We start from the raw sequence: 26,047 nt of genomic DNA, 5'->3' as shown, positions 1-26,047 counted from the left end.
ATAATTGTGTCACATAAAGTAAAACGCAATAATTTTTTCACCATATGTCCTCGAACGACAGAAATTGTTTATGACTTACTCTTCGTTCATAATTAATTGTCATGTTCTTTTTTTTTTAAAGCTAAACTATAAGAATTTTGATCAACATTTCACGAGTATACTTTCATGATATTGATATGCAAAAAATTGCAATTTATAATATTTTTCGTATAATTTTTTAGTATATAATTTTTTAAAAAAAAATTAAATTAATATAATCTAATTTTAATTTTAAAAACTAATCAAACTGACTTTTAAAAAACACAATATGACAAATAAAAATGAAACAAATAGAGTATTTTATGGCTCAAATTTATAGTTACACACTAACATTGTATTATTTTTCAATTAGTATACTTAGACTGATTATATATATATATATATATATATATATATTATTAATGTAACAATCTTTTTTTAAACCTGCAGTGGTCGAGCCTATGCGTCTGGATCTGCTCTTGGCAGCTCCGTGACCGTTGATTTTCGATATCGTCCTCCGTCACGGACTCCGTGACGGTGAACATGTTGGCAGTTGTAACTGCCAACAAGAAAAACAAAAGAAGAGCAGCAAGTGAAATTTTTCCCATGGCAAAAGAGTGATGTGTTTATTATTTATTTGTGAATTGTGATGATGAATTATTAGTCAATTTTATGTGGGTATAAATAGCAGATTTGGATGGTTTGCATGTCAAGTACGTGTTGAATTGCTAAAAATGCAAATGTGAAATATTTTCATGCTTTTCCACGTTTTCAAATGCATACAAACAATATTACTGATCGAGAAAAACACTTTTAACTTAAATTATTTGGATGTGAAATGAAAAATATTTTTTTATTTGACTAATTAAACTTAGATATACCTTTGATCTGTCGGATGAGATAGCAAGTGGTCTAGAAGCATGCAACTCTAAATAAAAAGTAATTTGATGAGATTATAGAATAATTTAGAAGTGTATTTCACTCATATTGCAGAATTGAATTTGTATTTAAATTTTATTAGTCACACTTTCTCAAATTTTCTATGTATAGGAGCTCATTTCACTCATATTGAAAAATCGAGTATGTAATTTATTAGAGATTATAAATAATTGACTTGATTAGTTTACATGTGATAGTTAATTAAGTTGATATGATAGTTAGTTAGGATATTGAGAAGATTCTAGAAGATGGTTTCCTTGTAAATAAATCACTTATTACATGTATATATATGTACAGAGTAATACAATGTAAAGTGAGTGATTGATATGAAATTCAGATTCATTCTCCTTCTATAATTCAATTCTGATTGTGCAATTAAATTCAGTTTTTATCATAAATTCAGTTAATTAAACAAAGAGATTTTAATTTTAACACAATCAATAATTCAAGCCAAATTTTCAATACTCTCTCATAATAAGAATATAATTCCCTGCAAATTGATACCCCTTAAACATAAGAATTTCACGTTATAGTTTTTTTCGTGGCGTGTTGACAGTTGTGCCTTACTCTGATATCATGTTTATTATACTTGAAAAAAAAAGATTATCTCTTTTTTTTTTAAAAAAATGATTTAATTTAATTAGGCACGGAATTTAATAAAAGAAAGAAGATTTTTTAATCTTGTGGTCCAAAATTAAAGTAATGTCAAATGTATCAAAATGTTATTTAATCTTGTGGTCTTAAACATGCCACGTGGAATACTGAAATTAAAATGTTACAAAAAAAAGGAGGTCAATCTTTTTGAATGGATTAAAAAAAATCATTCTTTTTTAGACGATTTTTGAAACGGAGGGAGTATATTCTTATTCACTTAATTACTAGTATATATTAATTAAAATGTTCACACGCATCAAGACTATATAAAATTAAGGGGGGGAAAAATATACGAACTATCAAAAATAATATGTAGTTATCATCAGTTATACTTTTGGGACATTAGTGCCCTGTCGTTCAAAAATTAGAACATATTACCCTTTATATTAAGGGATATACACGGGTCATAATCTTATACACTGATTCAATATTTATTAAATTTTAAATCGACAGATAAAATTATATCAAGTGTCGATATTTAATCTTCCGTATATCTGCATACCACCATTTATGATGATTCGAGGACATATTTATCCTTTTTCCCTATAATTAATCAACAAGATCATATAGAACCCTAAATTTTGTTCATACAAAACGACTCCAACACTTAAAAAAAACTTCCCATACAATAAAACCACAGACGAAGTTCACAAATTAACTCTGCCTCTTACCAAACATACACACGATAGTGTGTTTTTATTATAGTACTTTTACCGTAATTTTTATACTGATCGAGCTTCTATATTTATTAATTAGAAGCTACAACGAGTGGGTTGAAGGTTACACATATGGGGAACGTAACGAGCTTTTCCGAACAAGCGTGTCGACTCTTCGCATTGGCCGCCGCCGCCACAATCCTGCATCACCATTTTCTTAAGTGCTGGGCATCGACATTGAGTGTCCATGTTCTTCAATTCTTGGCAACATTGTTGAAGATGTTCTTGAGTTTGGTTGATCACATGATCGTCATCTGTCACCATGCTTAGGTTGTCGTTGTAGTATTGGCGACTACTTGAAACGTACATCCTGTAATCATACAGTAGCGTATGCAGAATTTTATGTTAGTGTCACACCGGTGAATGTTTATTATGTCTAGGCGTTACGTTATGAGTCATAGTACTTGTCCTCCATTTTATTTTACTCCTTTTGTTTCTTTTTAGTTTTTATAGTGTTCTTTTTTTTAAAGTTAAATGATATGAATTTTCATTATATTGATATTAAAAAATTAAATTGTTATATTTTTAGTATAGTTTTTGAGTATATAAGATTTTATTTTAAAATATTAAATTAATATAATTTAATTTAATTTTAAAAATTAATCAAATTGAATATCAAAATGACAACTAAAAGAAAGTAATTTATAGTGACACAAGTAGAGTACGGAGCCAAAAGAAAAAAAAGATTAATTAAAAGTTTAAAAAGGACCACATTTAGATGGTCTAACAAATTCTATGTAAATTAGAGGAAAAATGAGCAAATCGTGAAATTCTATTCGTCTTGCAAGACGCGCACGATTGCAAGACGCTATTCAGCGTCTTGCAAGATGCACATAATTCAGCGTCTTGCAAGACGCAAGGGCTTTGCGCCTTTTTTTTTATAAAAAAATTAACTAAAAAGCAAAAAATTTAAACATAAACTTAAAAAAACAAAAAGAAAGGCACTTGCGCCTTGCAAGACGCTGACAGCCATTTTGTAAGGCGCATAGAACTTCATGCCTTTGCTCCTTTTTCTCTAATTTACGCGGTGTTTGTTAGACCGTCTAAATATTTTCTCGATTCTCAACTCAATTTTGTTACCTTTGACTAATTTTCTTGTCCTTTGGGTCCAGACTCCAAAAATATTTGTCACTTATTTTAAAAGTATAAGTTTTAAAAATTATTTTTTTCTTAAATTTTGTGTCTAGTTAAACTAACTTATATAAAATAAAATTAAAAAAATATATAATTTTTTTAAATTAAAACAACTTCTCCTAAATGGAGGTGTCTATTTACCTGCAGTGATTGAGCCTATGACTCTGCATTTGCTCTTGACAGCTTTGTGGATTTTCAATATCGTTCTCCGTCACAGCTACCGTGACGGAAAACCTGTTGGCATTTGCAATGCCAACAAGCACAACAAAAGAGCAGCAACAAGTGAAATCTTCCCCATGACAACAATAATAAGATATGTTTAAATTTATTATTTTTTTTTGCAAGTGCTTGTGATGGTGAAGTAGTCGATTTTAAAGGTCTATTTATAGCTGATTAAATAGTTTGCATGTTAAATACGTGTTGCATCACTGCAAATTATATGTAGATGAAAAAAAAAAAAAAGTTATCATCACAAGATAAAGTATTAAACGTGGCTGCTTTTAGCCTTTTACCTTCCGTGTGTCAATTTTAACATGCAAATGCTGCCGAAAAACTTCTTTGTTTGTGTTAAAGGGACGGGAGTTCGGTCTGTTTATATGAATTTGGACAAAAAAAATTTCATAACTTAGTGTTTTTGGAGTTAAGTTAGGTTCGAAATCCATCTTTACGTGATATCAGAGTTAGTAGGCCTATCCCAATTATATTTGTTTACTCATGTTGGATTTTCATATTACAGTGTCCACACTCCCGTTAACAATTTACCGATGTTGGGCCTCCATATTATGATGTCCACTCTTCGGTTAATGAGAAGTTAGCGATTTTTCGATGTTGGGCCCTCATATTATAATGTTCACGCTTCTGTTACGAGGTCTGAGTGTGTTGGAGAATGTTAAGAAATTATAGTGTCCAAGCTCCTGTTAACAAGGATTTAACGATTTACCGATGTTGAGCTCCAATATTATAGTGTTCACGTTCCAGTTAACGAGGCTTGAATGTGTGGGGGAGTGTTAAGAAATTATAATGTTCACGCTAGAGTTAACGAGGTTTAGGTGTGCGGAGGAGTGTTAAGAAATTATATTATTCGCTTCAATTAACGAGGTCTGAATGTGCGAGCAAATATAATGAAGTTCTACATCAGAAGAGGGATGACAATTTGGTCTTCTTATATAGATTTGGACAATCATCGCCCCTTATAAACTAATTTTTGAGTTGAGTTAGGCCTAAAATCTATTTTTAGCATCAAATTCGCATTGAGAATAATATTAATTAACAAGCATATAAAACAAGTCTCAAGTCTCTTTCATTTCCCATAAGATAAAACCAAATTAACCCTTGCTTAATTCCCATACATACACACGATTGTGTGTTCATTATTATAGTACTTTCAACGTAATTTTTTATACTGATCGAGCTTCTATATCAATTAGAAGCTACATTGAGCGGGTTGAATGTTACACATACGCGGAATATAACGAGCTTTCCCTAACATACGTTGCGCCTCTTCGCCTTGTCTACCGCAATCCTGCATCACCATTTTCTTAAGCGCCGGGCATCGGCATTGAGTGTCCATGTTCCTCAATTCTTGGCAACATTGTTGGAGATGTTCTTGGGTTTGGTTGATCTCATGATCGTCATCTGTTACCATGCTCAACTCGTCGTTAAAGTATTGGTGGCTTCTTGAAATATACATCCTGAAATCAGTAACGTATTTAGAATTTTATGTTAGTACGTAAAAGTTTGACTTGTTGTTATGAATGGACTTTTTAAGAAAAATTGAGTCGATATTACTAAGTTCTATGTTTGTGTGAAGGCATTACTTTGTGTGTTATAATTTTATATTTGTTTTACGTGTCATTGGTCTTTTTTGTAAAACAATATTGTGGTATAAGGATAGTATTTGCTCAATTTCACTTTATTTGACCTGATTTAAAGTATAAGAGTTAAATCGATTAATTTTTAAAATAAATTTAATGTACTCATATTTTAATTTTCTTAAAATAAAAAATTAATTTTTTAAAAAAATACTTTAATTTCTTTATGTATAATTAAGTAATTTTTACCTGCAGTGATTGAGTCTCTGACTCTGAATCTGCTCTTGACAGCTTTGTGGATTGTCGTTCTCCGTCACAGATACTGTAACGGAGAACGTGTTAGCATTTGCGAATGCTAACAAGCACAATAAAAGAGCAGCAACAAGTGAAATATTCCCCATGGCTAATTACTTTTGGTAATTAATTGCAATTTGCAAGTGTTTGTGATGGTGAAATTAGTGGATTTTAAAGTTGTATTTATAGCTGATTGGATGGTTTGCATGTTAAGTACGTGTTGAGTGAAAGGCTAATTAGGTAGATGAAAAAAAATTAATTAATGTTAATCATCAAAAGAGAGTATTTAAACGTGGCAATTTTTTAACATGCAAATGATGCCGAAAAAGCTCTTTGTTTGGATTCGGAATTTATAGGGGTGGAGTTACAATATTAGGTACGCGTTCAGATAAATTTAATAATTTATATTAGTGAATATGTATCAATATTCAATTGCAAACGTATAATAATAATAATAATAATAATAAGTTATATGTTTAATGCAAGTTTAGAAATTTATAATCTACATTCAAATTTGTATCGAAAATAATCTGAATCGAAAAGTTTCATATTAATAAAAATACCTAAAAGTAGTTATTCCACCTTCGTTTAGCAATGGTTTTGCAAATTGATTTTATTTTTATTTTTGTAATATAAATTGGAGACTCAACTGAAAACAAGTTGATATTTCTTACTTGGGCAATATATTAATAAAAATACTGTATTATTGTTTAATAGGATATATATTACTATATACTATTGTTTATTACTAATAATGAAATTAGTGATGGATAAAATTTCATAAGCTAAATAGTAAAAATCTCATGCTAATCCTTTTAGCTACGGATTAGCGATAAATTATAAGAAAATTGAATTAGCTAATGAAGAGATATTTAATTACTAATTAGCTGGGAATTACTGATAAATTTCATAGCTAATTCCGTATTTTTTGAGTAATGGTAGTTAGTATAATCAAACTCTAAAGCCTATCATCCACCTTTTGATTTTCTTTTAAAAATTGAGTCAACACAGATTAACCAAAGTTTTTCATTAATAAACATGAAAAAGATACTTCTCATTTGATCATATAAATTTAAAGAGACGTAAACAAAGACATGATCATACCAACATTTTTTTTTCTTTCTTTCTTCATTTTGCTGTCATAACTTGATTACATTACTCTTCAACTTCAAAGCTCAATGTAATAATGTATATAGAAATGTGACCATACTAAAAATGTGCCACGTAAAATGAGACAGAAGAATAGTAGTTACAAGCTAGTGCACCACAAAGTATAGTAAAGAAAGAGTTTAAGTCATATATCATCAGGTTGAATGATACTATCAGTGTAACCTATCCGTCAAAAGAAAGAAAGTTAAGAGAGCAAGCAAAACTGCTGGAAAAACACCAAATTTGGATTTGAATGCTGCAGTGTTTTTAGGAAACTCTGGTGGAAGCGCGCATTCTTCACCATTAAAGAATATCTTAGAAGGGAATCCATCGCCAGCATCGACGTTGATATGTGGTGTATTCTTCTTCAAAAATGAAATAATTGATTGTTGTTTTCCAGGTACTCTTGGATCCTTATTAGGATTAGTCCCATTAACCTCTCCAACCAAGAATTTCAAACCAGGTAAACCTTGCATAAATATAGTGTTACTCTTTTCTTTAGGTAACCTTGTACCGTTAAACGAGTACACGTTTTCATAGCCATTAGCTACATCTTTCTTCATTTGGATAGCGGAAAACCAGTTTTCAAACGCGTCATTTCCCCAGTTAAAGAGCGTTATACGCGCAGTCCATCCTGTTTTATAGTTACTATCCACATGCCAATTGATGCTCACTCCGCAATTATCAGGACAAGGTAGTTTCTTAGGCATAGGGCCAAGATGTTTGATATTGCTCCAAGCTTTCGCCATTAAGTCCCTATTTTCAAAAGGGACGAGTAGCGCTTCTGGAGGGAGAAGTAGTGGCTTTTTGTTCGCGTCACATTTAGACGTCTCTTCACAGCCACAAGCGCAAGTGTTGCAGGGGATAACGGATGCAGCATAATAAGCCGAAAAAGAAACACAACATTTGGCTGCTTTGGGCTTAGGACGCGTAATGTTACAAGTAATTTGCCAACTAGCAACAGCAGTAGCAATTCCGATTCCTTTAGGATCCGGGAATACTGATGGATCAATTCTGACTGGCGGTCCACATGAATAAGACGGGTTAATTGTGCCCGTGATTTTCCAGTTTTGAGGTGGATTTAACGCGGTTCTGTTTAAATCAGGGGGAAGTTTGAAAACTTCCATCTGGAAAATCGACCTTGCTTCTGTTTCGTTCATTATAGGTGACAAAAGAGTTCCGTTTCTACAACAATAAGGCAACTTCCCAAATTTGTCATCGTTTGCTTTCTCCTTAGGTAAATCGGAAATGATTGGTTTCTTTTGGCAATTTATCACAGGAGTGAAATCGAAATCCTTGTAATATTGTCCTTGTGGTCCGTAAATACATTCAGAAGGATCAATTTTGTGAGTATGCGCGCCTTTAATTGTGTTAATGAACTCGTTCCTCATCCACTCCCACGTTAAGTTCCAATGATCAAGACGACCCAAAGGATTCAGATTGTCGAGTGTGACTTGAGCCTGATACCTATTCGTGAATGCTGATAGAACATCGTAAGTTATGGAAAGATCTCCATAACGACGAGGCATGAACTTGGTAACCACCTTCTTAGGCTTGAATTTAAGATCCCTCTTGCAACAGACATGCATGTAACTTTCTGCAATTAAACATCGAAATACCAAAATTGAATAATACATTCGTTAATTTGATGTAAATACTCGGTGCAGATAAGTATTCACGACATACGTACTATAGCGCTTAGGAGCAGGGCATTTGTATCCTTCATTGACGAGCTTGATTGTTGAAGGCATTGGATTTGTTTTCTCTCTAAGACCAAATTGCGTCCCCTTAATATTGATTTGAGCTGACATCTGAGTAAAATCACCGGCGGTATCAATCGCCGTTTTCAAATCGGATTGTGGATACCCAGCCAATGTTGTACCATTTTTACCCACCCGTACCGGAAATCCATCGCCGTCAATTGCAACTGCACCGTCCGCCGATACTAAAAGCTCGTTATGCTGAAATCCGATGAAAACTTGCCATGATTTCAGCTCAAAAGTTCCGGCATTCAACACCGTTAACATCGACTTGAATGACCATCCCTGTGCGGATACATTCTTCACTAATGGATATATCTTTTCTCGTCCATCGAAATTATAGGTGATGAAGATTCCATCGCAATTCTCTTGCTCCGGTGGCGGTGCTGCTACCGTTTTTTCGTCTCCTCCGTAATCCTGCCCGTTACATGTTTGATAACTGCACGCAACCAAAACTAGTACGACCCAAGAGATATTCCTCCATGGAATTTGCATTCCTTTAATTATGGAGGAATATATCTGGGATTTTGTTTTTAAATGACTTTGTTTGCGATCACATTCACGGGAATGATGAAACCAGAAGAGACCGGTGATCGATGATCACCAGCTAATGCCGTTGTGTGAAATGACACAACGGCGTGGGGTGGTAAGGGGAAAAAATGGACGAAAATAGAGAGAAAGAGAAACAGAGATAATAATAATAAAGAGAAGATTGTAAGACTTTTTCAACATTACTCTCTTCCTCTAATTTTAGCGATTATTGCGGAGAACACATAGAAATGTAATAAAAACTTCTATTAAGTTTCATTGACTATGTTATTTGTTAATCTGACATGGCAATATATATCTTTTGTGTAGTCAAAGTGTCATGTTCGATCACGACTCTCGATCTCTATCCAGTTTATTTGTCTTAGTTAATTTGCACTAGTTGAACAATTAAATATAATTTCATAGGACCATGTTAAATCTACCCTCAAACATAAGGGATCATTTTTGTCATTTATTCAATCAAATTATATACATGGAAAAATTAGAGGATTTTAAAATGATGAATGCACTATTATGTAAATGTGGATCTAATCGGTTTGATATTAATCTTCTAATCATTGAAAACGGTTAAAATTTTAAAATTATAGGCCTAAAATTGAAAAGCTTAATTACTTAAAATGCCAAAAGTGTTACCACTAATCACTTAAAAGAGATGTTAATCGATTTTAGAAAGAAAAATAATACTAGATAGATATTTCTAATTAAGCCCAAAAGGCCCATAGGATTATTAGAAGATCAAAACTACAATCTACCATGCAATTTTTTCACATAAATTATATGTATATTAACTCATGAACCCCACAAACAAAACTGATTGAGCAGTATGGAATAGGCCATGGAAATGTTTGTCATACTAGAGTTGTGTTTTTTTTTCTTTTTTTCATGCTTTAAGCTCCTAATCCTGGCTATGCCTTTACTTGTGTTGTACATTATATATATTACTAGTACTAATTTTGAGCTTTTCAGTAATGTCGTCTACATAAACGAAGAGTAATTTTATAATTCCCTACTCAACTAATCCTTCCACATATGCCACGCTAGTCGAATTCAACCATGATCCGCCCTGAATCAGCTCAGCCACAGTGAACGGCATAGCCTCATTGGGATCAGTAATGACATGATAACCAGGCCACTTGACACGCTTACTAGTACCAGCACCAGGTCCATTGTTCATATATTCACCATAATACAATGTCTTCAATGCAAAATCTCCGCGCCATTCAAACCAACCTGATGGATCAATATGACCATCTAGGTATGATTGCATCACTACCGTTCTTGAATGTTTTTTCCATGGCCTACCAAGATATGTTTTGTATTCATTCATGACTGGTTCAAGGTCCGGACTTGCAATTATGTCACAGAACTGAATTGATGTCCCCGTGGCCTGATTTGGGTCCGTCCTGCCTTGTGCAGTCACCATGTTTTTCTGTCTTTTATTCGGTTTTCTAGCTACGATCTGACATTTCTGGAATACAACTGCTGCATTACCAAATATGAAATCAACAGTACCTGCAGAGACGGATTTAGGATTTTGAACTTTTTAATACTGAGTTCAATGGAAAGCATAGCACATTTGGGGTAATCTGCTTCACGAGTACCTGTCACGTAGGAGTCTCGATAGAATTGCCTTTGAGAATGTGCATATAGGGTGTCTTGATAAGCATCAATACGACAACGATTTATGACAGACATATCAGCTCCAACTCGAAGTGCCACTGCTTGGCCTTTCTCTGGCCCTGCTGTGTTCTGTATACATAAGTCCTGTAGTATAAATCCTTGGCCAACTGCAGCTGCAATATTATGAAAATGCACTAGTATATGTTACACTTGCTCATGATAGCGGAACCAGGATTTTCATTAAGGGTGTTTGAAATATCAAAAGTATACATAACAAAGACGCTAAAGGGTTCAACATCTACTATATATACATAAGTTGTTGAAACCTTACCAAGAGTGGCAGAGCGGAAGGTTGTTGATCCATCGACAACATTAAGGCTACCAGTAATGATGGTAGCATTCATGCCATCACCAACAATCATTAAGTTCATTTTTTTCTTAGTCACCACAACATTCTCTTTATAAATTCCCATCTTTACATAAATTACATAACGCGTCTTATTCTTATCTGGTGCAGCATCAACAGCTTCAGCAAGTGTTTGATAATCCCCCGTTCCATCTTGTGCCACCACTGCATTCGCTATAATGTCCTTACCCGAACTCTCCATCAGCTTCCTATCCCTCGAACTCACCCAATATGGCATTTTTCCTAAACCCTGCCTCAAAACTTCATCATTTGGAGTTGTCACGGATGCAAGCATCGCCAATGCTACCTTAGCTCTCGTGATCAACTCATCAAGAACCGTTCCATTCTTAGTACTTAACGAAGTAAGCTCATCTAAACACGTAACGTGGTTTGTAAGCACACCACTTAGCCAACTTTGCACATTGGCATGCTCCAAACGACTTCTTTTATCAATTGCTGCAATTGAATCAGATACTAAATCAACTGACTGATCAAGAAGCTCAAGACAATCAGTTAAAGCCCCGTGTTGACGAATGTCATTGATCTGATTCTTGATTTTGCGAACCACTGGAATTGCATTGTTCATTTGATGGACATATTTAACTAGAAATTTCTTCAGAACAGTTACTCCATCTGATTCTGTTGTGACAATTTCAGAGACATAACTAAGGCAGAGTTGGGAACCTTGTGCACTTTTACACAGATTAGAATGTTTAATCTCAAATTGATATGGAGCAACAAGAAACACAACTAAGAAGAGAGCAACAAACAAAGTTACAACAAAAGTGAGGATATTGAAGCCGATTATGGGATTTTGTTTGTGTGTTTTTGTTAAGAAAGGTTGTAGAGGAGTAGCCATTCTTTTAGAAGTTTGTAACTCTGTCATGTGTTGGATGTTTTGGAATACTCACTTAAAATATGTGTAATTCATATACGCTGACGTATTTTAGGTGGTTTAACTCTAACGTATATAATAATGAATGCTTGAAAATACTCGCAAAAGTTTTCTTGCCAGTAATATGATAAATTTGACAAAAGAGGGAGAATTGATGTGACTTAACTTACTTAGTCCAAAGTAGGTAGGAGTTAGGATCATCTTGAAATTGTGTTAGTAGAACTTTGAGGTGAGATTATTAGAATCGATTGCATTCTTTCATTCTTAACTGAAGGTCGTAGATTTAAAGTGTTTCTTTCTTTAATAGATTTGAACTCGAACTAATCAAACTAATAAGTATTGAATACCTAATAACTACGAATAATCTCTCTTAGAAAAAAATTATAACTTGAGAATGAAGAGAAGTGGATGTCGAAGTATTCAAGTAAGATGAAGTCTGCTTCAAGTCTCATCATAGAACAATGAAGCATCAAACGAAGTTTCAAAATATACATTTGTGTTTTTGTATTTGTATAAAGTAAGAGAGAGAGACTGACAGAAGAGAATCGAGAGAGAGAGACTGGGAAGGGAGAGATGACTGAAAAAAGGAGAGTTGCGAGCGAGATTCTCGAAAGAGGGAGAGAGAGAGGGGGGAATGCAATTATATCTAGAAGTAAGTTCCTAATCGTAATTAATACAAATTGTAGCCGTGTTAGCTAGTTAACTAGTATATGTTTGTCTAACTGCGTAATTCCCCCAACTAAAAAATCGAAATAAATCAAAAGAAAAAGAAGAATAAACATGAAACTGCCAAAAGGTAACACAATGACTTTCATCTTGCATATTTTTATCATAACCACCACCCCACAACCATAAACATCAGGGAAAACCTAATATTACACATATCCTTTTTCAGAAAACTATAATTACATTAAAGCATCATCAGTTTCAGCTTTATCGCCAACATAAATATATATACGTATATTAACTTATGAACCCCTTAACTGAACTTATTGACGACTTAGTAGTAAGGAATGAGCCATGTAAATGCTTGTCACACTAGAGTTGTGTGTTATGCTTTAGACACTTAATCCCGGCTCTGCCCTGCTCATGTGGCACTTCATATGGATATATTACTACTACTTACTTTGAACTTTTTAAAGATGTCTTGTTACATAAACAAAGAGTAATTTTATATCACTCTAATCATATAATCCATCCACATACGCCACGTCAGTAGACCTCAACCATGATCCGCCCTGAATCAGCTTAGCCACAGTGAATGACATAGCTTCAGCGGGGTCAGTAATGACATGATAGCCAGGCCACTTGACACGCTTACTAGTACCAGCACCAGGTCCATTATTCATAAATTCACCATAATACAATGTCTTTAACGCAAAATCTCCGTGCCACTCAGCCCAACCCGATGGATCAATGAGACCACCCAAGTATGATTCCATCACTACAGTTCTTGAATATTTTTTCCATGGCCTACCAAGATATGTTGGGAATTCTTTCACGACTGGTTTTAGGTCAGGACTTGCTATTATATCACAAAACTGAATTGATGTCCCCGTGGCCTGATTTGGGTCCGTCCTGCCTTGTGCAGTCACCATGTTTTGCTGGTATTTACCCGGTTTTCTAGCTACGAGCTGGCATTTCTGGAATACAACTGCTGCATTACCGAATATGAAATCAATAGTCCCTGCAGAGATGGATTCAAGATTTGAACTTTTTAATACCGAGTTCAATAGAGAGTATAGCACATTTGAGGTAATCTACTTCACAAGTACCTGTCACGTAGGAGTCTCGATAGAATTGCCTTTGAGAATGTGCATAAAGGGTGTCTTGATAAGCATCGATACGACAACGATTTATGACAGACTTATCAGCTCCAACTCGAAGTGCAACAGCTTGGTGTTTAGCTGGTCCTGCTGTGTTCTGTATACATATGTCCTGTAGTATAAATCCTTTGCCAACTGCAGCTGCAATATGATGAAAATTCACGAGTATATACGTACACTTGTTCATTAATCAAATATGAACTACAAATAACACAATCCTTAATCCTAGGTCATGATGGCGGAGCAAGGATTTTCAGTAAGGGGGTTTGAAATATCAAAAGTATATATACGAAGAGGCCAAAGAATTCAACATCTACTATATATACATAAGTTATTTAAAGCCTACCAAGAGTGGCAGAGTGGAAGGTTGTTGATCCATCGACAACATTAAGGCTCCCAGTAATGATGGTAGCATACATGCCATCACCAATAATCATCAAATTCATTTTCCTGCTACTCACCTCAACATTCTCTTTATAAGTTCCCCTCTTTACATAAATTACATAACGCGTCTTACTCTTATCTGGTGCTGCAGCAACAGCTTCAGCAAGTGTTCGATATTTCCCTGTTCCATCTTTTGCCACCACTGCATTCGCTCCAATGTCCTTACCCGAACTCTCCATCAGCTTCCTATCCCTCGAACTCACCCAAGATGGCATTTTTCCTAAACCCGGCCTCAAAACTTCATCATTTGGAGTTGTCACAGACGCAAGCATCGCCAATGCTACCTTAGCTCTCGAGATCAACTCATCAAGATTCGTTCCATTTATCATAGCTTTAGTAAAGGAATCAAGCTCATCCAAGCACGTAACGTGGTTAGTAAGCACACCACTTAGCCAACTTTGCGCATTGGCATGCTCCGAACGACTTCTCTTATCAATTGCTGCAATTGAATCACATACTAAATCAACTGACAGATCAAGAAGCTCAAGACAATCAGTTAAAGCCCCTTGTTCACGAATGTCATTGATCTGATTCTTGATTTTGCGAACCACTGGAATTGCATTGTTCATTTGATGAACAGAGTAAACTAAAAATTTCTTCAGAATACTTAGTCCATCTGAATCAGATGTGACAATTTCATTGGATATTAAATCAGAAACATAACTGAGACAGAGTTGGGAATCTTGTGCAGTTTTACACAGATTAGAATGTTTAATCTCAAATTGATATGGAGCAACAAGAAACACAACTAAGAAGAGAGCAACAAACAAAGTTACAACAAAAGTGAGGATCTTGAAGCTGATTATGGAATTTTGTTTGTGTGTTTTTGTTAACAAAGGTTGTTGAGGAGTAGCCATTTTAGAAGTTCGCAAACTATGTGTTAAAATGTTTTGATACACTTTCACTTACTATAATACTTTGTTTATATAATATGTGTCATTCGTATATGCTGACGTATTTTAGGTGATTTAACTTTAACTTATTATATACACTTAAAAATAACGGTAAAAGTTTTCTCAAAATTTTGAGTTGAAACTCGAAAATGTCAGGTGACAAGATTTATTTATAACATTCATAATTAGAATGTCTAAATTAAAGTTACTGATAAATTTAAGGAATGCCAATGTATTTGGATGCTCGGTGACTAGTAACCTTTCACCATGTACTCACTAATCACAAATATCTTTCTATTATTATGGAAAAATGCATAATTACCCTCTAGACTTCTATCAAAATTTCAGACACATCTTAACTAAACAAATGTCATATTATTTTTTTTAACTTTTTTTTGTAATTTTGTACGACTTTTGTATTACGTGACTTCAAGCAATTGAGGTACGTGGAAGATATTTGGATTTCACGTAAGTCAAAAGGTGAACAAAATTACAAAAAAAAAAAAAATTAGTTCAAAAAAAATAATAAAACCTTAATTTATTTAAAATGTGTCTCTGAAATTTCATTATAATCTAAAAAATACTCATGCATCTTCCCATTCCGTCTTTGATTTTTCACTTATGGAGTGGAAGCAATAATAATATAATATACTGGCAATAATATGATAATTTTTACAAAAGAGGGAGAATTGATGTGACTTTCAACTACTTTGTCCAAAGTAGGTAAGAGCTAGGACCATCTTGAATTGAGTTAGAAACCAAAATAATTCACAAAAATATAAAAGTAATTAAAATAATTCACTATTTTAGTAATAACTAAAATAAGCTCAGTGGAAGAAAAAGTTTCACTGTATCCAATAATTTAAACGTTTTCTGTTAATTTCATAACGTTTATTTTTAATATATAACGAAATTTTTTCTTACACTTTATAAAGTGGAGTTTTTTCTTTCACTTTATAAAGTGAAACTTTTTATTCCACTTTATAAAGTGGAACTTTTTATTACATTTTACAAGAAAAATATTTTTCACGTCTTGAATAAGTTTTTTCAGTGTTGTCATATAAATTATATTGATTTGATATGTCATTAAAACAGAAAAAAATATTTCATTATGTATTTTTATTATTTTATTTTGAAAAATCTATTTAAGGACGTTTATACATAGTCGATAGCACCTACAACATAAAGTCTTCTATATTTGTTCATTTCAATCTAAAAAAAAATATCTTCTACACCTATAGTTAAAGTTTCAATTTATTAGGATGGCGAAATTATACATGACGGAAATACCATTTATTATAATTGTCCTCACAAACACAATGCTAAATATCCAATAAATGTCCGATATCATAAATTTATTTCATCATTTTATAAATGAATGGGTATAAACAATACGATTATAATTTGATTATAGCTGGAAAATACCCTACTTCATTTTTATCACATGGACAAGTAAATTTTGGAGAGTGAATTATATATAATGACGAATCGTTGACCGACTTTTTAAGGGTTCCAAATTACTATATAGATCAAATCAAGTCAACAATACTTGGAATCTATGTTAGGAAGGAGCCTAAGATTAGTCAACAACGTTCTCCTTTATCAGTCGATGTTCATCCCTAATTAGAAAATCATAATAGCATTGATGAATTTCTGATAATTCAATCTACTGATTTTCCTAAAATGACTCATTATCAAAATACTCTTACCGGCAGATATGATTTTGATTTAAACAAAACTATCAATGATAGTGATCGGTAATGCTCAATTATTATATTTCAATTATTGTTTGTTGATTTTGTCAATTATTTATTTATTTATATTATTTATTATTCTTATTATTATATATTTTGTAGCGGTTTACCTCAGCAAGATAGGGATATTGCTCCAAGTTATGGACTAAATAATTATTTTGGTTAGTCCTCACACTTTGAAATGACGGAAAATGTTGGGACATCCTCAAATTTTCATGTCTCGCCTACTTTTGACGCAGATGATTATCGCTATGTCTAACACTTATTTTTTTAAAGTGAATTTTTGATGTAGATGACCATCTTCAAAGTGATTTTTTTTTTGGAAGCCATGAAAAGAAAAATGAGAGAAGGTGAAGGTGAAAATGAAAAGGTAACTTTTCATAAATTGGAAGATTTTCTTCCACTTTATAAAGTGGAATAAAAAGTTCCACTTTATAAAGTGGAAGAAAAAGTTCCGTTATATATTAAAAATAAACATTATGACAGTAATGGAAAACGTTTAGAAAATTGGATATAGTGGAACTTTTTCTTCCACTAAGCTTATTTTAGTTACTTACTAAAATAGTGGCTTATTTTAGTTACTTTTATATTTTTGTTGCTTATTTTGGTTCCCAACTCTCTTGAATTTGTGTTAGTAGAACTTTCATCGAGTGAGATTATTCGAACAGTTAGATTCTTTCACTCTTAATCGAAAAGCCAAATATATTTGAGTTTTGATATTTATAAAAAAAAAACATTAAGTAAGAAATATTTTTTTCTTGAATAAATTTGAACTCGAACTAATCATCTTATATTATTATAAGCATGAAGCTCAAAACTTAAAAGTTGAATTACCATTTTGCCCCTCTAATAAATTAAAACTAATATATATATATATATATAATCTTCTTATTCTCATTTCATAATCTTGACCTTACAAATTTCTAACATAAATGCAAAATAAAACAAAAATGAGTAATTATCAAGAAATTAAAGTAGATTCATGTATCTTTAAAATTAAATTTCATCTCTATCTTTTTTATATTTATTTTAACAAGAATTCATGTGACTTTTCATGTTTCCATAATTTTGTTCTATAAATTTAACTTTTTCAAGAAGAACTTTTATTTACCACTCCTACAATTCTTGTATGTAGGAACTCTAAACATGTGAAATAATGACACAATTTGATGTGAAAGTTGTGAGATTCTCTTATGCAGTTACGAGAATAGATAAGAATTCAATTACTGAAGAATCGGAGCTTGATGTGTTAGTTTTATACTTATTTGTAGTAAGAATTATTATAAGACTTTTTTGTCTCTCTTCATATTGTTGAATTCTTGTTTTACTAGCAAGTTGCTCTAAATTCATATTTGTATTTTGTATGCTCAAATGTTCAGTTTCACTATAGAGACAAACAAAATGAAATGCCTAATTATTTTGCTCATTTATACCTTTTTTTTTTCTTTTCTCCGTACTTATAATTTTTTATATATACATTAATTTTCATCTTTAAGAATAAATGTGATAAAATAGGATGTTTACTCTTTTCAATTCTTTTTATGAAAAAAAAAAGCTGAAACATATAATATTAGATTAATGGTGGATTAAGTTATGTATGACAGAATTAAATTTTATATAAAAATAGTAGTTATTCATAAATATCCTGATTTTTTAAATATAAATGATAAAACTTTTTACATCTTAATTTTAAATATTTATAGTTAACTAATTAGTTTAAAGTGTTTGTGGATAAAAATTTAATACAATACATAAAACACATTCATTAATAAAGTTGAAAGGTTTTGTTTTTCTTCACTCAAAGTTAATCTTACACTATCTAGCATTATTCTACCAATAAAACGGAACTATCAAGAAATTTAATTTAGATAGTTGTTATTTTTCCTTTTAGCTTTGCAAACTTATTTTTTTAATTACAAACAAAGTTTATTTTATTAATTTCTCGTATTATTATCTTGATGCATTCACTTGGAGGTCAGAAAATTGGAGTGTCACAATTAGTAGTAAAACAAAGTAAAAAATCTCAATTAGACATTTTATTATTTAGTAATATTATCTTTTAAGAAATAATACACTCATGGGTTACACACGCAAAGCGCGTGCTCGAAAACTAGTATATATATATAGGCTAGAAAAAGTAATAGTAAATATATCCGACTATTTAAGTGAAGATCCCTATATCTTGTAGTAGCTAAAATAGTTTTTATCAAAATGAAAGAAAATTTTCCTTTAAAAAGTTTGATACTATATTTATTTATGATGCATATGCTCCTAATTCTTTTGTAAAATAAATTAGTAAGTTCCAATATGAAGATACATATAAAGAAACATTACAAAATACAAAAAAAGTTACAATATAATTTTTCAATACCAATCACATGATGCCATGAAGGCATACTACAAGATATCATTTTTATAACTCCTTCCAAATACACAAATAACATAGCATTTTATCTATAGTCTCAAGCAATTATAATTACAGTACATTATAAGAATAAAATCAATTAATGAAAATTTTAAAATCAGTATTCCAAAGAAATCAATTTCCTCCTTTTCATAGCTCATGAATTTCTGCTAGCACTCCTTAAGGACTAAGTAATCTTCATATATCATTCAATGAATGTTGAGTGTTGCATGTAAATTGATATGACAATCATTTAATTCCAACATTTATCAACTCTACATGTTTCTTCATTCCCATTTTCTTTAGTTCATGCAAACGAAAAAATTTAAGGGAAAAGAAAGAAATTTAGAAGGGGTGTTAGATGTTTAACTAAAGAAATAAAACTTGAAGGAAATGAAAATCATTTGTTTCCTTTATATAGTGTTTTTTTATGTTCTTTCAAATTTCTTTTGACATAATACTAATTAACTTACACTTAAATACTTAATGAACTATTCAAGTTCTACTGATGTTTATTAATAAAGATTGGTTACTAAATTAAAAGTGTTAGAATTTGATGAGACAAATTAAGAAAATCAGAAGACAAATTATAGGAATTGAAAGAGTTTGGTAAAGTAATACATGATGTGTTAATTTAAAGCAATTAATCATGTATGACTCTGGACATTAAACAATCACTTTTCCACTTTCAAATCCCGTTCAATTTATGTAACTGAAAAATTAATTAAATGAATTTTATTTAACTTATAGTTAAGGTATGCAGAATAAGATTTTTTATCATAATTAATAATAATAATAATAATAATTCAATTGTGAGAGGTTAATACATATTAAATATTGTAATTATAGGTTGCATAAAAATTTGAAATACAAATATATATTAGAAAAAACTTATTGAGAATTCTAATATTTGACTAATTAAATATTTTATAACATTTTTACTTACAGTAGGGGTAAAATGGTAATCAATTTTGAAGCTAAAAGCTTTTTTCACTTTTAATAATAATAATAACAACAACAACAACAACAACAACAATAATAATAATAGGAATTAATCTAAGAAAATTCAAAAGTTATTATTATTTAATTAAACTAATTATAACATTTTAATTTATAGGAGGGTAAAATCGTAATTCAACTTTTGACTTGAGTTCTTCCCACTTATAATAATACTAGTATCATATTATAAATGGAAAGCTGCAAAGTAAAAAATTGAATTACTATTTTGCCCCTCTACTAAATTAAAACTTTTATAATTTTCATATAATCTTCTTATTCTCATTTCAAAATCTTGAACCTTTCAAATTTCTCACACAAATTTTAAAAAATACAAATAAGTAATTATTCTTTAAAGACAAGAAATTAAAGTAGATTCATGTATCTTTTAAAGTTAAATTTCATCTCTATCTTTTTTATATTTATTTTAATAATATTTGACCTTTCAATTTTTCACGTGTCTTTTCATATTTCTGTAATTTTATTCTATAAATTTAACTTTGCCAAGAAAATTTTTTATTTACTATTCCTATAATTCTTGTGTGTAATTGTATCTTCTTTTTACATTCTTCACTCATATTTTAGAATATAAAATTTCTTTGTTATTATTAGTTGTACATAGTTTAATCTTCTTAATGATATTTATTCTGATTAGTCTTTTCACTTTCGTTAAATACTCTATAAAATGTATCATAAGGTGAGTTTGTCCAATTATTTCATTTGCCTTCTTGGTTAGATTTATACTTCAAAAAGAATCTAATTCAGATAAATCTATTCTAATATAACTAATTCAACTACAAATATTAACAAACACTTTTTATATTATTGTTAAGCTAGCAAGAGATATCATTGTCGTGTCAGTTTCTTCTTCCAATTTTTTCGAGCACTCGAAATATCTAAGAGAATTTTCATATTAAAATTTTGGAATTGTTTAAAAGGTTCTTCTAAGTTGATCAAAATTAAATAGTCGAAATATTTTTCATGTATACTCGGTGTATATTGAGAAACAACAAATATACTAAACATAATAAGGCTTTATAGTTATAGTTTCAATAATTACGCCCCATAGCTATATTGCATTGCAATATTGCTTATTTCGGATATGTTGATAAGAATTGTTAAAAAATGACAAAAATCCACACTAGTGGTTATTGAGATGGTGAAGTCCTTATAAGATTTGGACAATCTTCCTCCCTTTAAGCTAATTTTTGAGGTGTAAGCTGAGCTCAAAATCTAATTTCACATGATATCAAAGTCGGTCAATCTCACTCAATGTTCGGGCCCCAAAATTAAATTGTCTATGCACTAGATGTTAGGCAACGGGTGCAAGGTGACGTAGTTAAAGAATAACAAAAATTTTATACTAATTTGAGCTAGCTTTTAGGATGTGAGTTAGGCCCAAGACCTCATTTCACAATAAGTTAATTATGTATTAATTCTTTGTTATGTGATTATATTTGTATGGCAATAAACTTTAGGCAAAATATATTGATATTTTCTTAAATTTGCTAATATTCAAATTATCATCAACTTTGATCGAATATTTGAACAAAAAATTAGAAAAGATTTATAGCTAGCCACTCAAAAATTAAGAATTTTCACATATAGCTACTCAAAAACAATTTAATTATGCTTCATAACTATAATATGCTAATTACTATTTGTAGCTACATGTTAGAGAAAGGAGAGTGGCGTGCGAGATTGAGAAAGGCAGGAGAGAGATGAGCTAGAGTGGGCGGAAGTGGAGTGAGATAAATTGTATTTGTATACTACTATGTATATGTATCAATGATGTAATTTGTGTTTGTATAAAGCGAGAGAGAAAGAAAAAGAGAGAGAGAGAGAGAGAACTAGGCAGGGAGAGAATTGTATTTGTATAAAAAATACAAGTGTATAGGGCAAAGAGATATATTTTGTATTTGCATATCCGGTCTCTCTCTCACTTAATACAAACACGAACAAAAATTATATATTTGTATAATTTTTGCTTGTATAAAGTAAAAGAGACACTGATAGAAGAGAACCGAGAGAGACTTGCAAGGATATATGACTCAAAAAAAAAAGAGTTGTGAGCGAGATTCTTGAGAGAGGGAGAGAGAGATGGGAATGCAATTATAGCTAGAAGTAAGTTTCGAATTGTAATTAATACAAATTGTAGCCATGTTAGGTAATTAACTACTATAAGTATGATTAATCACGTAATTTTCCAACTATGAAATCAAAATAGATCAAAAAAAAAAAAGAATAAATATGAAACAGCCAAAAGGTAACACAATAGATTTTTATTCAATACCCCTTGCCAATTTAAGCATAAACAGTTCCACAACCATACACATCTGGGAAAAACTAATATTACTCATATCCTTTTTCAGAAAACTATAATTACATTAAAGCATCATCAGTTTCAGCTTCATCACCAATGTAAATGTATATACGTATATAAACTTATGAACCCCTAAACAGAACTTATTGACAACTTAGTAGTAACGAATGAGCCATGTAAATGCTTGTCACACTAGAGTTGTGTGTTATGCTTGCTCTGCCCTGCTCATGTGGCACATCATATATATACTCTAATCATATAATCCATCCACATACGCCACGCCAGTAGACCTCAACCATGATCCGCCCTGAATCAGCTTAGCCACAGTGAACGGCATAGCTTTAGCGGGATCAGTAATGACATGATAACCAGGCCACTTGACACGCTTACTAGTACCAGCACCAGGTCCATTGTTCATAAATTCACCATAATACAATGTCTTCAACGCAAAATCTCCGTCCCACTCAGCCCAACCCGCTGGATTAATGAGACCACCTAAGTATGATTCCATCACTACAGTTCTTGAATATTCTTTCCATGGCCTACCAAGATATGTTGGGAATTCTTTCAGGACTGGTTCTAGGTCCGAACTTGCTATTATGTTACAGAACTGAATTGATGTCCCCGTGGCCTGATTTGGGTCCGTCCTGCCTTGTGCAGTCACCATGTTTTGCTGGTATTTACCCGGTTTTCTAGCTACGAGCTGGCATTTCTGGAATACAACTGCTGCATTACCAAATATGAAATCAACAGTACCTGCAGAGACGGATTCAAGATTTAAACTTTTTAATACCGAGTTCAATAGAGAGTATAGCACATTTGAGGTAATCTACTTCACAAGTACCTGTCACGTAGGAGTCTCGATAGAATTGCCTTTGAGAATGTGCATAAAGGGTGTCTTGATAAGCATCGATACGACAACGATTTATGACAGACATATCAGCTCCAACTCGAAGTGCCACTGCTTGGTCTTTCGCTGGCCCTGCTGTGTTCTGTATACATATGTCCTGTAGTATAAATCCTTGGCCGACTGCAGCTGCAATATGATGAAAATGCACTAGTATATGTTACTCTTGTTCATTAATCAAATATGAAATACAAATAATACCATCCTAGCTCATGATGGCGGAGCCAGAATTTTTAGTAAGGGGGTTTGAAATATCAAAAGTATACATAACGAAGAGGCTAAAGGGTTCAACATCTACTATATATACATAAGTTATTGAAAGCATACCAAGAGTGGCAGAGCGGAAGGTTGTTGATCCATCGACAACATTAAGGCTACCAGTAATGGTCGTAGCATACATTCCATCACCAACAATCATCAAGTTCATTTTATTGCTAGCCACCTCAACATTCTCTTTATAAGTTCCCCTCTTTACATAAATTACATAACGCGTCTTACTCTTATCTGGTGCTGCAGCAACTGCTTCAGCAAGTGTTTGATAATCCCCCGTTCCATCTTGTGCCACCACTGCATTCGCTATAATGTCCTTACCCGAACTCTCCATCAGCTTCCTATCCATCGAACTCACCCAAGATGGCATTTTTCCTAAAACCGTCATGAAAACATCCTCATCCTGAGTTGTCAAAGACGCAAGCATCGCTAATGCTACCTTAGCTCTCGAGATCAACTCTTCAAGATTCGTTCCATTTATCATAGCTTTAGTAAAGGAATCAAGCTCATCCAAGCACGTAACGTGGTTAGTAAGCACACCACTTAGCCAACTTTGCGCATTGGCATGCTCCGAGCGACTTCTTTTATCAATTGCTGCAATTGAATCAGATGCGAAATCAACTGACTGATCAAGAAGCTCAAGACAATCAGTTAAAGCCCCGTGTTGACGAATGTCATTGATCTGATTCTTCATTTTGCGAACCACTGGAATTGCATTGTTCATTTGATGGACATAGTTAACTAAAAATTTCATCAGAATACTATGTCCATCTGATTCTGTTGTGACAATTTCATTGGATATCAAATCAGAGACATAACTGAGACAGAGTTGGGAATCTTGTGCAGTTTTACATAGATTAGAATGTTTAATCTCAACTTGATATGGAGCAACTAAGAAGAGAGCAACAAACAAAGTTATAACAAAACTGAGGATCTTGAAGCTGATTATTGGATTTTGTTTGTGTGTTTTTATTAACAAAGGTTGTTGAGGATTAGCCATTTTAGAAGTTTGCAAACTATGTGTGTTGAGTGTTTTGATACACTTTCACTTACTATAATACTTTGTTTATATAATATGAGGCATGACGTATTTTATGCGGTCAAACTTTAACCTAGATAATAATAGACGCTTGAAAATACTCGTAAAAGTTTTTTTCAAAATTTGAGTTGAAAGTGTATTTTAGGACCACCGACCGCGTTCAAATTTGTAACATATCATAATTTGAATGTCTAAATGAAATTTAAGGGATTTAAATGTATTTAGGCTATGTTTAAAAAGGGGTAATTATTTCATTAATAGAATTGGACTTAGAAATCTTTGATTAAAATTAAATCCAATTCATCTTTATCATATCCCTTGGTGATTTACCCTCCCAGTAAATGGTGGAAGAAATTACCTTAATAGCATCGTATCATATCTATATTTCTATATACTAGTTTCTAAGGACGTGCTTTACACGTGTGTTTCATGTGAATTTTTATAGATACGTTAGAATAACTAAAATCTCATGGAAATATATATATAAATTGTAATGAATAATAAAATGTAACAATCATATATTATTATAAGTGGGAAGCTTCAAAGTAGAAAAGTTGAATTACAATTTTACCCTTATGCTAAATTCAAATGTTATTAAATAAATAATTAAATAGTAAATAGTAGAATTTCTATAATATTTTTATTTAATTGGTATACACATATGAGTAAATTCAATAGAACAAAAATTAAAAATAAGAGTTATTCCTTTGAATAGATACATGTATGTGTTTCATCTTCCAAATTAATTTATATTTTTAATTAATATTTGTCTTTAATTTGTAATAATACTTGACCTTTCAACTTTGTAAGTGAATCTTCATATTCCAAAATTATATTTTTTCCCTATACTATGAAATTTTTTTAATAGTATTTTCATAGAAAGATTTAAACATGATACATTTTTTGTGTGTAGAAGACTAGAGAAGCTTTAATCAAGTAAAGAAAATTTTGAGGATTTCTGTCAAGATTACAAGGCGTAATGTGATTATAGGGATGAATAACACTTCAATTACTATAATAGCGGAGTTTGATGTATTTGTTTTTGTAATTTGCCGAGATTAGAACTATGATAAGACCCCTCCATTTATGTAGTTGAATGTCGTTTTCGTTAACTTCTCTTCCAAAACATTTAACCTTTTTTTATGGTCAAAGGTTGAATGTTTATTACAATAGCTTTTTTTTCAATTTGCATTATCAATAAAAAACAGGGAAATGAATGTCTTAAAAATAGGGAAAGGAATGTCTT

The 26,047-nt window shown here is 31.8% G+C and overlaps 5 protein-coding genes and 1 long non-coding RNA gene across 6 annotated transcripts; all 6 read right to left on the bottom strand.

Annotated features, from left to right (window-relative positions):
• Positions 1–2,018: 2,018 nt before the first annotated feature.
• Positions 2,019–4,885, bottom strand: LOC104648555 (uncharacterized). The gene is made up of 2 exons (XR_003247532.2): positions 3,603–4,885; positions 2,019–2,637 (listed from the first exon to the last, which is right to left on the bottom strand). It is a non-coding gene; the product is annotated as an uncharacterized lncRNA (long non-coding RNA).
• Positions 4,885–5,673, bottom strand: LOC101256608 (2S sulfur-rich seed storage protein 1-like). Its single transcript, XM_004244100.3, has 2 exons — positions 5,522–5,673; positions 4,885–5,152 (listed from the first exon to the last, which is right to left on the bottom strand). The coding sequence occupies exons 1-2, from the start codon at positions 5,671–5,673 to the stop codon at positions 4,885–4,887; spliced, it is 420 nt and encodes a 139-aa protein (XP_004244148.1).
• Positions 5,674–6,661: 988 nt separating this feature from the next.
• Positions 6,662–9,157, bottom strand: LOC101256898 (COBRA-like protein 10). Its single transcript, XM_004244101.5, has 2 exons — positions 8,406–9,157; positions 6,662–8,312 (listed from the first exon to the last, which is right to left on the bottom strand). Exons 1-2 carry the CDS (start codon positions 8,968–8,970, stop codon positions 6,889–6,891), a joined length of 1,989 nt encoding a protein of 662 aa, XP_004244149.1. The 5' UTR covers positions 8,971–9,157; the 3' UTR covers positions 6,662–6,888.
• Positions 9,158–9,850: 693 nt separating this feature from the next.
• PME3 (pectinesterase 3) lies at positions 9,851–11,995 on the bottom strand. Its single transcript, XM_010326022.4, has 3 exons — positions 10,976–11,995; positions 10,626–10,817; positions 9,851–10,536 (listed from the first exon to the last, which is right to left on the bottom strand). Exons 1-3 carry the CDS (start codon positions 11,934–11,936, stop codon positions 10,031–10,033), a joined length of 1,659 nt encoding a protein of 552 aa, XP_010324324.2. The 5' UTR covers positions 11,937–11,995; the 3' UTR covers positions 9,851–10,030.
• A 756-nt stretch (positions 11,996–12,751) lies between these two features.
• On the bottom strand, positions 12,752–15,084 carry PME2.1 (pectin esterase). The gene is made up of 3 exons (NM_001247019.1): positions 14,118–15,084; positions 13,721–13,912; positions 12,752–13,632 (listed from the first exon to the last, which is right to left on the bottom strand). Exons 1-3 carry the CDS (start codon positions 15,070–15,072, stop codon positions 13,127–13,129), a joined length of 1,653 nt encoding a protein of 550 aa, NP_001233948.1. The 5' UTR covers positions 15,073–15,084; the 3' UTR covers positions 12,752–13,126.
• Positions 15,085–22,529: 7,445 nt separating this feature from the next.
• PE1 (pectinesterase 1) lies at positions 22,530–24,789 on the bottom strand. Its single transcript, NM_001247222.2, has 3 exons — positions 23,820–24,789; positions 23,430–23,621; positions 22,530–23,341 (listed from the first exon to the last, which is right to left on the bottom strand). The coding sequence occupies exons 1-3, from the start codon at positions 24,760–24,762 to the stop codon at positions 22,836–22,838; spliced, it is 1,641 nt and encodes a 546-aa protein (NP_001234151.1). The 5' UTR covers positions 24,763–24,789; the 3' UTR covers positions 22,530–22,835.
• Between the last annotated feature and the right edge of the window lie 1,258 nt (positions 24,790–26,047).

The sequence above is a fragment of the Solanum lycopersicum genome, chromosome 7 (assembly GCF_036512215.1).
Source record: "Solanum lycopersicum chromosome 7, SLM_r2.1".
Taxonomy (NCBI): domain Eukaryota; kingdom Viridiplantae; phylum Streptophyta; class Magnoliopsida; order Solanales; family Solanaceae; genus Solanum; species Solanum lycopersicum.
Note: the sequence above shows the minus strand (reverse complement) of the source record. Positions and strands in the feature narration are given on the sequence as shown.

Coding starts and splice junctions, on each gene's coding strand:
- LOC101256608 (XM_004244100.3), bottom strand. CDS start 5,673: ATGGGGAATATTTCACTTGTTGCTGCTCTTTTATTGTGCTTGTTAGCA. Junction 5,153..5,521: donor CAGAGACTCAATCACTGCAG/GTAAAAATTACT, acceptor TACTGATTTCAG/GATGTATATTTCAAGAAGCC.
- LOC101256898 (XM_004244101.5), bottom strand. CDS start 8,970: ATGCAAATTCCATGGAGGAATATCTCTTGGGTCGTACTAGTTTTGGTT. Junction 8,313..8,405: donor CCCTGCTCCTAAGCGCTATA/GTACGTATGTCG, acceptor GTTTAATTGCAG/AAAGTTACATGCATGTCTGT.
- PME3 (XM_010326022.4), bottom strand. CDS start 11,936: ATGACAGAGTTACAAACTTCTAAAAGAATGGCTACTCCTCTACAACCT. Junction 10,818..10,975: donor CTTCCGCTCTGCCACTCTTG/GTAAGGTTTCAA, acceptor ATAATATTGCAG/CTGCAGTTGGCCAAGGATTT. Junction 10,537..10,625: donor TCGAGACTCCTACGTGACAG/GTACTCGTGAAG, acceptor CCGTCTCTGCAG/GTACTGTTGATTTCATATTT.
- PME2.1 (NM_001247019.1), bottom strand. CDS start 15,072: ATGGCTACTCCTCAACAACCTTTGTTAACAAAAACACACAAACAAAAT. Junction 13,913..14,117: donor CTTCCACTCTGCCACTCTTG/GTAGGCTTTAAA, acceptor ATCATATTGCAG/CTGCAGTTGGCAAAGGATTT. Junction 13,633..13,720: donor TCGAGACTCCTACGTGACAG/GTACTTGTGAAG, acceptor CCATCTCTGCAG/GGACTATTGATTTCATATTC.
- PE1 (NM_001247222.2), bottom strand. CDS start 24,762: ATGGCTAATCCTCAACAACCTTTGTTAATAAAAACACACAAACAAAAT. Junction 23,622..23,819: donor CTTCCGCTCTGCCACTCTTG/GTATGCTTTCAA, acceptor ATCATATTGCAG/CTGCAGTCGGCCAAGGATTT. Junction 23,342..23,429: donor TCGAGACTCCTACGTGACAG/GTACTTGTGAAG, acceptor CCGTCTCTGCAG/GTACTGTTGATTTCATATTT.